This window comes from Scardinius erythrophthalmus (genome assembly GCF_964197995.2).
Source record: "Scardinius erythrophthalmus genome assembly, chromosome: 11".
Lineage (NCBI taxonomy): Eukaryota > Metazoa > Chordata > Actinopteri > Cypriniformes > Leuciscidae > Scardinius > Scardinius erythrophthalmus.
In genome coordinates, this window is record NC_138231.1 from 5,886,710 (window position 1) to 5,904,393 (window position 17,684).

At 35.8% G+C, this 17,684-nt stretch overlaps 1 protein-coding gene across 2 annotated transcripts; it reads right to left on the reverse strand.

Annotated features, from left to right (window-relative positions):
* Nucleotides 1-1,439: 1,439 nt before the first annotated feature.
* Nucleotides 1,440-17,684, reverse strand: flvcr2b (FLVCR choline and putative heme transporter 2b). Of its 2 annotated transcripts, XM_081378306.1 has the most exons (11): nt 16,801-17,684; nt 14,682-14,823; nt 10,138-10,278; nt 8,501-8,568; nt 8,183-8,286; nt 6,832-6,942; nt 6,589-6,694; nt 5,021-5,132; nt 4,030-4,085; nt 2,613-2,723; nt 1,440-2,102 (listed from the first exon to the last, which is right to left on the reverse strand). In XM_081378306.1, exons 1-10 carry the CDS (start codon nt 17,350-17,352, stop codon nt 2,655-2,657), a joined length of 1,461 nt encoding a protein of 486 aa, XP_081234432.1. In that variant the 5' UTR covers nt 17,353-17,684; the 3' UTR covers nt 1,440-2,102; nt 2,613-2,654. The 2 variants fall into 2 exon arrangements, with proteins under 2 accessions (XP_081234432.1, XP_081234431.1); XM_081378305.1 differs by lacking the exon at nt 2,613-2,723 and having other exon boundaries at nt 1,441-2,102.

Below are 17,684 nucleotides of genomic sequence, written 5' to 3' on the forward strand. Positions count from 1 at the left end.
AACATTCTGTGAGGGATTGAACAAACGACGAAAAATCTTTTGAAAATTACATGTGATATAGGACTTTTATATAGTGCATGCCAAAACTCGTTTACGACGCCTGCCCGGGTCTGTATATGATGACAGATTTTGCATTTTTAAGTGAACTGTCCCTTTAAGGATAAGGACAATAATGAACTCAGAGGTGTGTTCGATTTAGAGCGGCGCTGCAGACCGATCGGTGTATGACATCAAGTTACCGCGAGAGAGATTCGAAAGCTGTTTGAAATTCGAATCGCTCTCGCGGTACTTTGATGTCATATGCTAATCGGTCTGACTGCTCAGCGCCGCTTCAAGTCCAACACACCTGTAGATTTCTACTGAAATGTCCAGTGAGACGGCCAGATCGCATCACGTGACTGGCTCATGATCTGGCGCTGATTTAAATATTTAAGAGTTTGTATATGGTGTGCGATAAAGCGGGGGAATTTATTTTATATATTTGTAAACCCATATTGTAAAGTAAAAATATAAATATAAGATAAATAATTTAAGTTATAAAGATAGATATCGTTCCATTGCTGGTTTCTTAAATGCTTTCTTTCGTGGTACAATCTACTGAGGTGCCTGTACTTTGCGGTTTACAATTTAACATGGTTTGCTTGTGCATTATCGATAGATTTTATAACGTAATGTCGTCAGTATAGTGTTGGAGACCATGAAGACGGTGTGAATAGACTGTCAGAGTCCACAAATCCACATGATTCCGATTTCAGACCATTTTATTTCCTCACCACATTCCACGGAGGTGATGTTCCAGTGCTGTGATGTATTGTTGTTCTTCTGACAGGTGTGCCTCAAATGCTTGTGTATTGGGAACGATGACACTTGCAGACAATCAAACAGCTGAAGGTGCCTTAGAACAGCAGGCCAATTGAGGACTTGATGTTACCAACACACTGGGCTTCAGTCACACGAGCACCCAAACAAACACGTGAACACATAAGAGAACACGTACTGCAGTTGGATGAGTAAATACCTCCACACAAACCACAGGGAGCTCAGACTATCAAAGAGAACAGGCTGCGACTGCTGCCTCATTTATCTGAAATGCCCTTTCAAATGCACTTGTCGTCAAATGAGTAAAATATGTTAAGCTGTTTTTACTTTGTTTGGAATGTGTACGGGACGTTACTGCTGGTTCTTTTTTAATTTTGTTACTTCAAATAATTATACAGTTTGATAAATATATGAAATGCTGTTATAAAATTGTGAAATAAGATGTCTTTTTTACATATATATGCTGTCATATAAATGCTGACACTTTTTCTGCAATGTTTACTGCATTAAAATATTTATGAATACTCATTCGAGAGCTCTATTTGTGATTTTATATATAGAAACATTCTGCTACAAATGTTTTAATTTTTTAAAACAAATATAATAACAGAAAAGTGCTTTAGATGTTAGAGTTGTTTTATTCATTACAATTTGTTCAGATGGACTTTACAGAACTTTAAATATAGGGTCAAAATACAAAAAAACTGTATAAAAATATTGAAACATTTTTCAATACATATTACTGCACAGATGGAAACCAACATTGCATATTTAATAGCTGTTCTTCGGTTTCTATCTGGAAACGGATTCAGTTCCTATTCCCGTTTCCTAGATCAAATAATACTGAAACATTCCTCGCTCCAATAGGTTTCATTGAAGAATTTGTCCTATATTCCATTAAAAAAAAATGTGCAAGAATTTTTTTTTTAACATAATTTAAATTGAAAACAGAAATTGATAAACTAATTTAAAATTAGAATATGTCCTATTGAGATTATTAATCAATTAATGAACACCATATGAACAAAAAACAAACAAACACTTAGTCCCTGGATGTTATAGATATTTGACACAATCCAAATAAACAAAAATAATACATCCCGATTCAAATGTCACAAAATTACTTTCATTCTCAGGCAAAATAAATCGAAATTCAAGGCTGGTTACAAACTATAAAACATAAACAGTGTCACAAAAAAAAAGTTAAATGCTACATGATCCGTTTTATGATCACATTAGAGTTTGGCTTCAAAAGCTTGTGCTGGAGATGTTTCCAAATGGCTCTAAAAACACAAAACACATCATTAGTAATAGATATCAGTGAAACGGCGCCCCCTGACGGCATTACACCAGATTCATGCAAACATCCACTGGAGGACAGTTAGTGTGTCAGTTAGTGGATTAAATAAGGGTTAAATGTTAGTACAGACCAAACAACCAATCTATAGTTAAACACACACACATGAAACATCGTTTAGTATGCTTTTTAAGAGATTTTAATTACGAGAACTCAGGAAATATCCTCATAATCCACGTTTACGTTGTAATACCAGTGTAATACCCATGTCATTAAACAAATTAGTGTTCTCATAAATCATAAAAACAAGCACACACACACAGACACAAAGCACATGGGTGAAGCGTTTAGATAGAGAAGATAAAAATCATTAACATTGGACTCTGATTGGACACTGAGAATCAAAAGCACATCTGAATAATTTTATATGAAGAGATAATTAAAATGAAGCTATCAAGTGTGAATCAGACGGGCTAATCACATGTGCCACCCATACCTGAACCACAGTGTGCAATAAAATCAGGCAGTGATTGATTGGTCACATGTGTGTGGATGGAAGGAGAGACGTCCCCCTGTGATCCTGAACGTATGACCTGCCCAACGCTGCCTGCACACACACACACACACACACTGATCCATGAACAGATTTGAAGAGGACGGGGTGAGTAGAAATTGGGGAACAAAACGAGCAGAGAAAAAGGTTGATTTTAAAAAAAGAGAATGGCATAAGTGGAAAATTGGAAAGGGAAAACAGGATAAGTAGAAAAGAGAGATGAGATGAGTGGAAGTTATGAACCAAAGTAAAAAGAGGATGAAATGAGTGAAAAGAGGAAGAGAATTTCACTTCCACTGAAATGATGTGTGTGATGCTGCTGAAAATCCAGCTTTGACATCACAGAAATAAATGACATTATAAAATATATTCAAATAGAAAATGGTTATAGTTTACTGTAATGTCATTACACATACATTACAGGGAAATTGGAGTGTGAATGGGATGCGTGAAACAAGGGAACATGATATAGCGTGTAAAGATGAGCAGGAGTGATAGTGAAGAACAGGATTGAAGTGTGTTTATAGGGCTGGCATTTCCCATGTTTCATCCAATCACAGCGCTGGAATGTCAACACATAAAAAGTTCAAAGAAACTGCTGGGTTCCTGCTGTGAACCTTTGAAACAAAAGCTAACAAACCAAAATGACCAACTAATAAACACATTTAACAGTCCAATTGAAAAGACTGGAGTTCAAGTTAAAACACAACAACACGGAAACATGAGGAAGAAACAACAGGAGTCATTTTCTCTAGTATCTGCTAGTGATGCACGATATATCGGCCACCATATCGGTATGGGCAGATGTATGTTCATTTTTAATGTTAACGTTATCAGCCCAATAAGAACATTTGACCGATATATTAAAGCGATAAATAATCACTTCAGATGTGCACTGTTCACCATGATGGTTTTGAATTGCTTGAAATATGACTGGAATCACTTTGAAAAGGAAAATAGTTAGTAGTTAATAGTTAAGTGCAACATGTGCAGCGCAAGTCTGTCATACAGGCGACATACAATTATAATGAGAACATCATTATAATTGAGTGATTGGGACATTACGAGACTTTGTTTTTGTAATCAGGCACTCAAAAATTATGTAAAAATTTGGATCGGCTTTCAAATATAAAGATTTATCGCTTATCGGTATTCGCCAGTATTTTCATATTGGTGCATCTTAGGGACATCCAGGGTACATGTTAGTGGCCAAACAAGAGACACACATTTGCAGAAAACACAAAACATGAACTAATTCCTGGATGAGGAGGTCATGTTAACCGTAATCTGCTTTCTATCTCAAATATATCTCATAAAATCTTAATGTGTAACTGTTCTGCAGGTTTGGTTTGATACTTACAGCTGCCAGTGCTTGCTGGTTCGCCAACTGTCTGCGCAGATCTGACTTGATAAAGGCTGAGATAAAGAACAGAAACACGAGACACATTACGATGGCTTTAACATTCACATCTATCCTGTGAGCTCTAGTCTATTTGAATTGTGTATACAAATGGATGAATCCCTCAAAGAACATGTCAATTTTTTATGCATTGAAAAATAATTAAATATTTCCTGAATGGCCCTTAAATAGATGTAATTTTAATTAGGCAAAATATAATAAATTCCATGGGTGACACATCCATGATGATCCATCAATGGGTTTGGCTAAGTTTACGTGGAAGATAATTCTGGTTGGACTTTCGAGATATAAGTCATTGTTCAAAGAGAAAGTAAAAACTTTGTACCTCTACGCATCAATGTTATATGAAGGACTATCTAATTTCTCCACATGAACTCTCATTGCCTGGAAAATGTGTTGAATATTAACTAGGAAGTCTTTAAATTATCCACAACAACAATCTGGATAACTGCAGCGAACATTATTATTGAAATTATATTAGATTGTATAATATAATTTTATAACATTTCAAACATGTGACAACTTTCCGCCCTTGTCTTGAGAACACAGTTCATCTGACTAAAATCTACCTTAAATTGAATCTAATGGGGCAGGTGAGTCACTGAAGGGGTACAGAGATCCGGTTTGGCTTTACCTGTCCCAAAACAATGTCGCTTATTCTATATTTACACAATCCAGTGTTTTTTCTGTGCGTTTAATAGCTCATATATTAACTGAAACATTAGAGGACACTGCAGCTTTCATAATGTCAATTATGCAGCATGAATGTTAATACCATGCTTTCCAAGAAGGAATAGGATTTCACCGGGAATCAAAACGTTTGAAAGCAAATACAGTTCATAAAAATGCAAAGCAGTTCCTCAAGTGTGAACTCTGTATTGGATTAAAGAAGAACAACTAGTCAGGTAGACGAGCATTGAGGGATCTGCACCTGTAATGAAGGTTCCTATCAGCAGGAAGGCACATAAGAAGAGATTTCCAGCCAGCGTATTGAACGAGTCCATAATTTTCCCCTGACAGATCGTAAATATGATCCCAAATACCTGCAGTAAGAAACACAATGCTCATTAGGGTTGTTGGCAACTTTATACAAACTCTATAAAATAACATAAAACTCCAAAAATAAGACAACTGGAGCCTCTTATAAACAGTTTATAAAACGGATAATTCTGGCCCTTGCTGCTGATTGGTCAATAGCAGTGTTTTATTTAATAAAGCTTGACTATGACCGCTTCACTGAAAAGATCTGTGTATCACTGTTCAACACTCTTAAGCCGGGCTGAGACTACAGGCGTTCAGGACCCTTTTTGTTTAGTTGTCTTTTTCGTTCCTATGTTTGTTTCTTGTGCTTCAGTTCAGTTTAGCCTTGATTGTTTCCTAGTTATTCTCCTGGGTTACTGATTACATTCAGCTGTCGATCATTCTTTCGCTTGTTAACTCTGTGTACAAGTGCTCCATGTTTTGTTCTGTTCCTTGTCAGTTACTGTCGTTGCTTAAATGCTGTGAACATGTTTATTCTCCAGTGTAATTCTGTTTGTGGATTCAAGACTATTTGAGTGTATTCCTGACTCCTTTGTGTTTGATTCAACCATGCAAACCCTGAGAGAGTAACAGACCCTCAAAATGAGTAAAACTGAATGGTTTTCAAATCTTGTAGTGTGTGCATGTATGAGATTTGAGACAATCTGTAAAAATTCTCCTTATATGCGTGATGCAATAAGATTTCATAATCGATTTAAAAACTCCTGTAGTCTTTAGAAACATAATACAAAGAGGTTTTCACAGTATATTGTTTATGTATTTCAGCAAAAATAACTTAAAAATTAACTTAATTAATTTTTTATTAAATGAAGTATGAGAGACGTTATGTCCCATCATTCACCTTTAAATGGATAGTTCATCCAAAAATGAAAATTCTGTCATTAATTACTCACCCTCATGTAATTCCAAACCCGTAAGACTTTCGTTCATCTTCAGAACACAAATGAAGATCTATTGAGAGCTTTCGGTCCCTCCATTGATAGCTACGCAACTAACGCTTCAAGAACCAGAAAGGTAGTAAAGACATCATTAAAGTAATTCATGTGACTCCAGTAGTTTAACCTCAATTTATGAAGCATCTAAGTGCTTTGTTTGCGAAAAAAAAACAACGCGATTTACAAAATATTAATCTCCAACCAGCGTTCATGTGCGCGCATGAGTGTTGTGTTGACACAAGAGCGTACGCTGTTACTTGAAAATGGCTCGGAGATCAATATTTTGCAAATAAAGTTGCAAATTAAGTTTTTTGCGCAAATAAAGCACTCACATCACTTCAGAAAATTAGATAAAATTGCATAAAACTGGTTTGGAACGACATGAGGGTGAGTAAAAGATGACAGAATGAACATTTTTGGGGGATCTATCCCTTTAATTTAGATTTTCTTGTGTAATCCATAAGGATATTTATTTGGCTAGCCTTTTTTTTTGTAATTTTTTTTATAAATATCACACACATACCTGTGCGGAGCAGTTCAGAAGTCCTGAAGACGTCCCCTCAGACTCTGGGTAAGTCAATTCGACGGCAAACTCAAAACCGAGGGGAAGATAACCAGTCATGAAGAACCTGCGTCAGTAACACACAAACAAAAAGATTTTGGGCAAAACTTTTTTTTTTTAAAAAATGAGAAAATATATGTATTTTTTGTTGCAAATTTCATCTGACCATGCACAGCATGAACGACAGTAAAAATCTTCTCATACCCGAGGGTTCCCGCTGTGATAAAGACCACCCACAGGTGACCCAAATCCAAGGTAAAAGCATAAATCACCATGCCCACCAGGGACATCAGATACACAGCCAGAGTGGTTTGTCTGTGGAGACATCACATAACAGAGACATGGGACAAATCCTTCATCAAGATCCAACATGTCCTAGTATGACTGAACGATTGAGATCATATCATTAACAGCAGCTGAAAATACATGTAGATCCAGAAAAATACCATTTCAGTTGCTTTAGTACAATAGCATCTGCTAGATATCTGGCCATTTCTTCAACTATTAGCACTTTTAAAAATTATAATTTTTTTGGATGGTTAAAGTAGTTGGTTTTGGTGGAAATTATAGCACAACTGTGGGACAAACGTAATTTGTGTAACAAAATATAATTTTCACATTTGTATAATTTATGATTGCTTTACACTTTGTTTAGATCATGGGTTTGCTTTAAAAATGCTATATTTTTATAATGGATTTTCATATAATATATATATTTTTTTAAAGAAATTAATACTTTTATTCAGCAAGGATGCATTAAATTGAATTGAAATCCTGAAAAACATGCATCACAGTTTCCACAAAAATATGAAGCAGCACAACTGTTATCAACAATATTAATAGTAATAGTAAATGTTTCTTGAGCAGCAAATCAGCATATTAGAATGATTTCTGAAGGATCATGTGACACAGATGACAGGATTAATGATGCTGAAAAACCAACTTTGCATCACAGGAGTAAATTATATTAGAAAATCTATTCAAATAGAAAACAGTTATTTGAAATTGTAATAATATTTCTCAATACAACTGTTTTTACTCTATTTTTGATCAAATAAATGCAGCCTTGGTGAGAAGAAGAGACTTCTTTCCAAAACAAAAAATAAAGTGTACTGACCCCAACCTTTTGAATGACAGTGTATGTAAAAGGCACTTGAAAAAAAAAAGCAAAACTGTTTTAAATGAATTCCATTGACACAAAAAAACGGCCATTAATTGTAGTATTAATCTGATATTTCAGTTCAGTAGTGTGAGTGTGGTGGTAACTGTAAACAAAGCTGAATAAAAGAAACATCACAATGCCCAGGAGGGGAAGACATGCTGAATGGGGTCAAATGCACTGAAGCAAAAGGTCATCGAGGCCTAGGTTCATGGATCAAAGAGGCAAACACCTGGAAAAACACACTAAACCAAAGCATATGAACAGACTCACAGGGGGGAAAGGACTCAATAATACACTTATCTTCAAGGAGGAATGAAGACAAATGTTTATCAAGCACTGTCACTGCCTGAATGACATTTGAAGATTGGTTAGGATTAAAGTCCAGCCTCTTACTTGTATGTCTTAGATCGGTCTAACCAGATTCCACAGATGAGAGAACCCACCATGCCAGCAATCACGATGGTGAGGCCGATCCTGCCGGCGTTCACCTCCTCTCCCTGTTAAAACCAGAGCAAACTTTCTCTGTTTTACCACAATATGTCAGACTAAGATCAGTTCTTCTGGATTAATGAATAAATGGAAACCCACAAACTCTAACTTCCACCAGTAATGCTAATGATGAAGTTAAAATTCACTGGAATCAATTCAGTTATGTAAATTGAGTGTAGGTCATGGGCGCCCATGATTGGTTAGACAGGCGGAGGGGCTTACAGGATAGTGTTCAATGATCATTCGGTTGAGAAGCGTGCTGACAGCATAGAAACAGCCAACATTCAGCCCTGAGGAAAGACAGATTAAGTCAAAAACATAAAAAAGCCTTTTTTAAATTTTTTAAAAAGCCTGCCAAAAAAGACTTAACACAGAACATCTGGTTTCAGACTATAGATTTGATGTGTATCTAGTAAGCAGTAAACGTATTCACATTTCTGAAGCAGCTGTAAAGACATAAAGAGCTCTGCATTCCTGCAGGTTTATTTCTGTCAATGTTCAGCCAGGTCATATGCAGCTACAGGCTTTTCATGCCAGTGTTACACAGCTGTTTGTGTGTGTGTGTGTGTGTGTGTGTGTGTGTGTGTGTGTGTAGATGGATCATAAACTCAGTGTGCAGCGTTTATGTAGTATATGCTCACCATGAAATGAAAGCAAAGATGACAATTCATTCTGTTCAGCATTAGCTTTTTACTTTTCAGTAAAAAAAAAGACTTTTTTATTGACTAGTTGATTTTAATCTTCATGCCATCACGAGCTAGACATAAGCATATCAATCAATCAATCAAATATATAAATAATATATTTATATATCATTCAAGGTTTTTTTATGTTTTAGAAAGATCTCAGAGGATGCCTTTATTTGATAAAAAAAAAAAAATCTGTAAAAACACTAATAATGTTTAATATTATTTCAATTAAAAATAACTGTTTTCAATTTTTATATATTTTAATCTATTCCTGTGATCAAAGCTAAATTTTCAGCATCATTACTCGTCTTCAGTGTCACATGATCCTTTAGAAATCATTCTAATATGACGATTTGCTTCTCAAGAAACATTTCTGATTCAAAAGAACAGCATTAATTTGAAATAGAAATCTTTTGTAACATTATGAAAGTCTTTACTGTCACTTTTGATCAATTTAATGTGCACTTGCAAAATAAAAGTATTTTATTAATTTCTTACTTAAAAAAAAAAAAGTAATTGTGGTCTTATTGACCCCAAACATTTGAATGGTAGTGTATATTTGTATATTTATATTAGTGTATATCACTTATATTTGGGTATCACAATATATATATATATATTTGGATTTAATATATAACAAGTCAAATTCACAGCAAATAATTAAAATATGATGTAAATAATATTTTATTTTAATATTTTATTTTTTGCTGCAGTGTAATCCTTGGCTGTCTGGTTTGGGACTAGCAGGTTTAAGGAACTGGTGCGAAAACAATTTTAACATTACAGCATTTTTAACACCAGCACCCTGTTTACGATATTATGGATCGAGTGCCTTCAGTGTAAGACTATGGATTTTTTATATTTTTTAGACTATAGATTTTTTCATTTTATAGTGCACCATGTGACTATGACTGTAATAACAGCACATGCATGATTGGAGGAATCATTTATGTCTGTAGCAGGACAAATTATGTGCGGAAGTTGAATAACAAACCCCAAGTATGAGCAACAGTAATAGAGAATGCTTACATTAGCAAACAGCACTGACTATAGAACTATTCATGTTAAAGCTCTCAGTAACAAACTATGACTGTGTTTAAATGGCAGCAAGCATAATGAACCCCAGTTTGAGGTCTTGAATGGCTCCGTTGTGCTCAGAGTGATATTCACCATAAGTGATGACGAGGAGGATGAAGGCTTTGTTCCGGAGCAGCCTGAGAATGGAAGCTGTATAGGAGTAGCTCTCCGGAGAGATCTGCCGAGCCGCGGCCTGAGAGTGGGTGGGAGGGATCTCCGGACGCTCCTGAAACACTGACAGGAACATAAAACACAAAATACAAACTCATCCAATCACCAAAACTCTCATTGTGTAACTGGACACACTACAGCTCTCAAGCTTATTTTTGGTAATTAAAATAAATCTGAAATAAAAATTAAATATTAGATGAAAAACTAACTGAATCAAATAAGTTGCTAAAGTACTAAATAAGTTCCTAGTACTAAAATGACTAAAACTGAAAATGAAATAAAAGCTAAATAGAGCTATAAAAATAATAAAAACGATGCATAATAAAACTATGTAAAGGAGCAAATCACAAATTTATGAAATCTTAAACTAAAACCAAATTTTTTTTTAAAATAAAAACTAATTCAAAATATTAATAAAAAATATAATAGTAAATAAATAATACTAAAACAACACTGCAACCTAGACAACATCATACAGCAAGGCTGTTTAATATAAAATAGAAGAAGGCTGTAACAAAATATAGGCAGCCTTTTTGGGGAAAAGACAGGATTAATGCATTTTCAGGCAATCCCAGAATGCATTGGAAAAAATTCATCCAAGATGCCGAGGTTTTGACACAAAGCTAATATGTTTGCTAATTTAAATCGTTTAAAAAGAAAAGAAGTTTGAAAGAAGTGAATACTAAAGAGTGAAATGATGGTCAGTTGTGTCAGTGTGTTAAAGCGAATGAATTCACCATGTTATAGCATCTGGGAATGTTTGTGTTTGAGTAAAAATTTAGCCTGCTGTCCCCAAAACTGCAGGTGACTGAACTCTGTCATGTTTGCTTTTTTTAAACATGCACTAGACATTAAAAACCCTGCAGTGGGATTTAAGCTGTAGAAATATTAGACAGAAACACTAAAATCTGTTAGGCTTGTTATTTACTAAAGAATTAAATAACAGACCGGCTAAACTGTTTATTTCAAGGGAAATTAAGAAAACAGTTCACCTAAAAATAAAATATGTCATCATAACTCACCATCATGTTGTTGCAGGCTGCATGAGTTTATTTTCTTCCATGGAACACAAAAGGGAATGCTAGCAGAATAACCCCAGGTGTTCATTGATATACAATCAAAATAAGGAAGGGAGCTCCAAAAATTACAAAAAGCACAATTTGATGAATTAAAGGATTAGTTCACTTGAAAATGATCCCATAATTCACTCACCCTCAAGCCATCCTAGGTGATTATGACTTTCTTCTTTCAGCCGAACACAATTGGCGTTATATAAAAAAAATAAAATAAATAGCCACGCTTCCAAGCTTTATAATGGGAGTGAATAGAGCCTGAGTTTTTGAAGTGCATCCATCCATCCATCATAAAAGTAATCTAAATGACTCCGGTGGGTTGATAAAGGCCTTCTGAAGAAAAATATCCATATTTATAACTTTATAAACTATAATCACTTGCTTCCGGCAACGGCCATATGAAAGTCGGAAGATTGACCTCTGACCCGACGTATGATGTATTGATGAACACGAGCAAAACAAAACACTGGTCACGAATTAGAAGTCTAAAACAAATTTTTTTAAAGAGAAATGTCGAGGAGCTTGAGTTTGTTGCCCAGCACTATTAGTTTGAACCGTGAGAGCGGTCTACTCTCACCTAAGCTTACGCTACTCCTACATCCTACATATGTCATGCGTCGGGTCAAAGGTCACTCTTCTGCCGGAACTAGACTTGCATACGGCCTAGGGGTGTGAAACAATACATTGATATGGATCGATGCATCGATCAAACGTCTAACGATACGATGCATCGACGCCACACGTAAAATATCGACATAAGGTACCTTTATTTTGACACTCTCCACATCCTCACATAACGTCTGTCGACGCATTTCTTCCCCGGTGTGTCTTTGAAATATTAATCTCCTCAGCTGAAATAGACGCCTGACAAGATTGACTGAACCCTAAACACGTTTTGTCACAAAGGCCGGTATTGTCCACTGTCAAGGGATCGTGAGTTCATGTTTTACAGCAGAAACAGACAAGCGCCCTTGGTGTTTGTGAACACATCCTGATAAGTCTGTTTTAGCGAATCAGCGCACAATATTCAGGTCAGGTGACAAGACTGCTGGGCACTTCGAAAAGACGCACTAGCTGAGAAGAGTTTCGTCAAAGCTGACTAAAAGTGATCGAGGATGGATAATATCTTGATGATATCTAAAAGCTGAAACGGTTTCACAGAACCTTGCTAAAGTGTGGTTAGTTAGTGGTGAGGGAAAAGCTCCCTGTAGTGCTTGTACATTAATCACAACAACAAAGTTTGTCAGGCGTGTATGTCAGCTGAGGAGATTAACGTTATAAAGATTAACTGAGTGTTTTATTATATATCATAGCAATTACTTGGTTTTGTTTAACTCTGAAACATGAAATGTGGAGTCATCTACTTTTGTCAAAAAATGACTATTGGCGTTATCTGCCTGTGCAATTTTCACAAGTTTAATAAAAGTTTAATAAAAAGTTAATGTTATATATTTTGGTTGCATTTGTGAGTTACTGGTTGTGTAAACTTGGCACATAATATTTAAAAATCCATATAGCCCTGAATCGAATCGTATCGCAGAATTTTTTTTGAGGTATCGGCAAATATCGTATCACTTGCTGAGAGAATCGATATCATATCGTATCGTGATGAACTGTCTGATTTACACCCCTAAGGCCAGTTATTATAGTTTATAATGTTATAAATATGGATATTTTTCTTCAGAAGCTTTTATGATGGATGGATACACTTTTTTGAAGATTAAAAAATTCGGGCTCTATTCACTCCCATTATAAAGCTTTGAAGAGCCAGGATATTTTTTAATATAATGCCAATTGTGTTCGGCTGAAAGAGGAAAGTCATATACACCTATGATGGCTTGAGGGTGAGTGAATTATGGGATAATTTTCATTTTGGGGTGAAATAACCCTTTAACAGACAGACTTTGAATATATTGCACAAGTCATAAGGAAAACTTATGCTACTTTTGTTGAACTTTTAACAGGGCGTAACATACCTCCTTTTGTGATCCATGGAAAAATAAGTCATTCATGTTTGGAATGACATGAGGGCGAGTACGCTTTTGGCATGCAAATATCTTGTGATTTTCTTCTTTTTATTGTCTAGGCAAACATTTTTGCTTGTGAGAACAGAACTGAATGCACGCGAGTGTTGCTCAGAATGTGACAGGAGGCTTTGTGGTCACGTCATGATAAAAATCGGAAGCTCAGCATTTTAAAGGCCACACAAAGGCATATAAAGAGTGAGCAAAATATGTTGAAAAAAAATCTAATTTCCCCTTCTGTCATTTGTGCTAAAGGTCAGATAATCATCAAGCACAAACATGCTCCATTTACACTCATACAAGCAGACTACAGACACACTGATCATTTATATATTAGTATGCATAACTATTAACAAATTTATGTTTTTGTACATGTAGGAAGAACACAGCAAGACTCAACAGAAGAGAAACAGAAACTGACACACACTAAAGAAAAAGAGGAACAGACACACACTAAAAAAACAGTCAAATATAAACACACCAGCTAAGTGAGCGATCTCGCTGCCTAATGCCTACACAGGCTTCTGCCTTCTAAGATAGCACCCTAATCTTCACGGAAACTCTCTATATAGGGAGCAACTCCACGTGCCACACAAATAGACTTTTTTTTAATCAAGTTTGATTTAAGCATTTTTCTAAGATAGTTTTCAATAATCAAACAATAATCCATTTTAATTTGATTTATTTATAATCAACATTTTTCTTGCAATTTTCGATTTATGTGTCACTGAATTCATCACAATGCATTGTGGGAATGTCTTTTCTGTGAAGGACACGTGCATTATTTTAGCTAAAAGAAGATATAAGGCATCATTATAATTAAAGGGTTAGTTCACCCAAAAAATGTAATTCTGTCATCATTTACTCACCCTCACGTCGTTCCAAACCCATACATATTTTGTTCATCTTTAGAACACAAATTAAGATATTTTTAATTGAATCTGAGGGATTCCTGTCCCGACATTGAAAGTCTATTCACCCAAAACTCTGAAGCTTCAGAATGTCCATAAAGAGATCGTAAAAGAAATCTATATGAGTCTTCTGAAGAAACTTATGTGATGAACAGACTTTAATTTTGAACTGTCAGAGTTTTGGATGAATAGACTTTCAATAGAAGGACAGAAATATCTCAGAATCATTAAAAAGTTAATAAGATGAACAAAAAGCTAATGGGTTTGGAACGACATGAGAGTGAGAAACTGATGACATAATTACATTTTTTTTGATGAGCTATCCCTTAAATTTCTATATCTTTTGGAACAACCTTCATGTCAGGAACACGTTTTAAAATACTCCCTCGGTAAACAGCTCACTATGTTTTGGAATAGAACAATATTGTGGCAATAGTATAACTAACGTTTGCACTTACCAATGACAACCAACACAAACAGGAACGTGGCCACACCCGCAGTTATGTAGAACATGACTCTGATGTGAGACGCTAACTCGTCCAGATCGTCCACATTTGGAACCAGTATTGGTGGAACGAGGAAGCCGATGGCAATCCCCAACTGAAAAACACAAATATCTGTGAGGTTCAAAATGAAGCAGTGCAGGACATACATACTTAACAAGTACATAAATTGCTTGATTTCAAACATAGTTGTGATTTTAAAATTGCACTCGCTAGCAAGGCCTTGATACACATGGGACACTAAAGACTCTCATGTAATTTTATGTGGTTGAACAATTAACATCACATTTATCAACATAATTGTTTCAACCTGCACTCATTCTCCATTTTTCTTGGCTTTAAACAGAGGTTTTCAAATGGGTTTCAGGAACCCATGGAAAAGTTTAGAGAAAAAGTTTAGGGGCCAGATTTACTAACAACTTGCGCCAGCGCAAACCCTCTTTTGGCGTTAAAAAAAACTACTGTCAGGATTTACTAAAGGCACGCAGTGAAAAATGAACGCTGAAAAGGCATGAACAGGGTTATTTTTGTGGCTGACCTTATTGCCGTATGCATTTGTAGGAGTTTCCCATTCAGACGCAAAACTTATGGTAGATTATTTAAATTAATCATGCAAGGTGAATTACTAAGGTTTAACTATAGTCAATTTACTGTTTTTTTGCACCATTTACCACTGCTCTTGATAGATTGCGTTGGTGATTATAGAAATGACGCGGCTGCGTCTGTGTTCTTTCATTTGCGTATTGTCAGTAGATCACGCGCTGAACTTTCCACTCCCATTGGCGCTTTTTTAAAATTGCGTTCTCACGCTAATTTGCCCTGTTTAGTAAATCTGGCCCTAAATGTACTTAATTTGAGCATTGGTCTCATTCATTAAGTGTGCATATGCACATTCTCGCGGATTTACCAATAACTTTCCTACTAAAAAGCATTCTTCATTTACAAAACGTAGAAAAAACTGAAACCACAGGTATGCAAAAATCACATACTCTAGGTGGCCTTATAATTGTGTTAAGATTACATGTTTGACAGTTATTTAATCTTAAATATATTTCATCATATACAGTTGAAAGAGTAAGATAAGCTTCAGTAAAGCTCAAGCTTCAAGGTTTGTGTTTCAGTGTGTCTTTTAGAGAGCATCATATGTTTGCTGACAGTGATGAAAGACTGTAAAGTAAAGGTTGTGAGGATAGCCCTTATATGGGTGTTTTAGGCAAATGACCTTGGGACCTTGCATCTTAGAACAAGTTTAAGGACAAATTCATGGGGCGTACGCATGATGTGATGTGCAGTTATAATATGCTTTCTATTGACAGCTTTAGTTTTTAATATTTTTTCTCAGTATGTACACATTAGACCAGTTTCCCAACCTTTTTTTTTTTTGCCGCCAGTTTTGAATTTGCATTGCTTCAAATGTCATATTAAAACTAGATATTATATTAAAATTAGTACTCACATTCAGTGTGAAACTTGAGTTTAAGTCAGGTAGGAACACAATAAGGTCATATAGGTAGCTATTTGATGTTGATGGTGATTTTTTTTGGGATAATTTCCAAGGCAAAGTGGTTGGGAAACACTGCATACATTTAACAGTACTCCTAATGTTGGGTAGACAAAAAAGTTAATGTAAAAACCTCATATATTAAACACTTTAAATATTTTTCCAAGTAATATTTCATAGTATTTTTACAGTATAAATTGAGTCTTTATATATGAAAACATATATTTGTCTTTTACATTTTATGAAGGGGGTCCCTCGCAAGAGGATCATCTGAAGGTCCATGGCATTAAAAAGTTTGAAAACCCCTAGCTGATTAAAAATAAAGACTCAACTTAGACTCAAATGAGAAATCTCAACTTGGCCAAACAATGGCTCAACCAATGACGAAAGATTGTGGGAAGGACTCTCTGTTTGCTGACCAATAGCATATGAGGCGTGTTCAGGATAAGTTACCTGTTTGGAAACAGTCATTATTTTTGTAGTTACGTTTAATGCCGCTAGTGGCGCAGATATTCCGCTTTAATTTTCACAGTACAGATAAATGAGCAATGACTTTATTCTTTTGAAACCCACCTGATTTCCGAAGACCCCGATGGAGCATGCAGTGGACACCTCATTCGACCCGAACCACACCGATGCGATGCGCGAGGGCATCCCGAGAATAAACACCTGAGCCACGGAGCACATGAACTGACCCAAAATTGTCACGGGGAAAAGGTCCGGTCTCGCGCTGGCCACCTTGATCCACGTGCCCGCGCAATTCAGAGCCGTGGCCACGAGCGCGATGACCCTCAGACCTTTTTTATCCAAGAGCCACGAGACGGGGAAAATGAGAGGAATGTACGTCAACATGTAAATCATGGACATCCAGTCAATGGCGAAAGAGTCCACGCCGTAGAAGCGCATGAAGATATTGTTGATGATTCCGTATTGAATCCATTGATACGAGTTACACAGCGAATATGAGCTGAATAAAAACACCATGATCCATCTCTTTCTATATAAATGCGTTTCCGGCGGAGGGTTGTGATGTTCAAGACTCACCTCAGCATCAGTCACGGCTGCTTTTGAGATATATATATTATCATTTACCTCTCCTTCCTTTGACTTCGATTCATCTCCCATTTTCACTCGATTCAACCGCGTTCAGAACTTTTTCGAGTTAATATTCATTCATTCAAGTTGAATCACAAATGTCATGTTGAGGACAGTTAACGTTACGCCTGTCAATCTACTGGAACTCAGTGCGGTTCTATAAGTCATGTCAAACTCTGTTCTGATTTAATACTTACTTGACATAACATACTAATAAAATATCACCTGAGTTTAAATACTAGTGGATAAACTTCCCATAATACTTCGACGTATGTTCATCCGCTGCTCTCTCACGAGAAACTCTTCCAACATTCGTTGAAAGTTTCGCCACAGTGATGAAGCTTCTGACGTAGAACGATAAC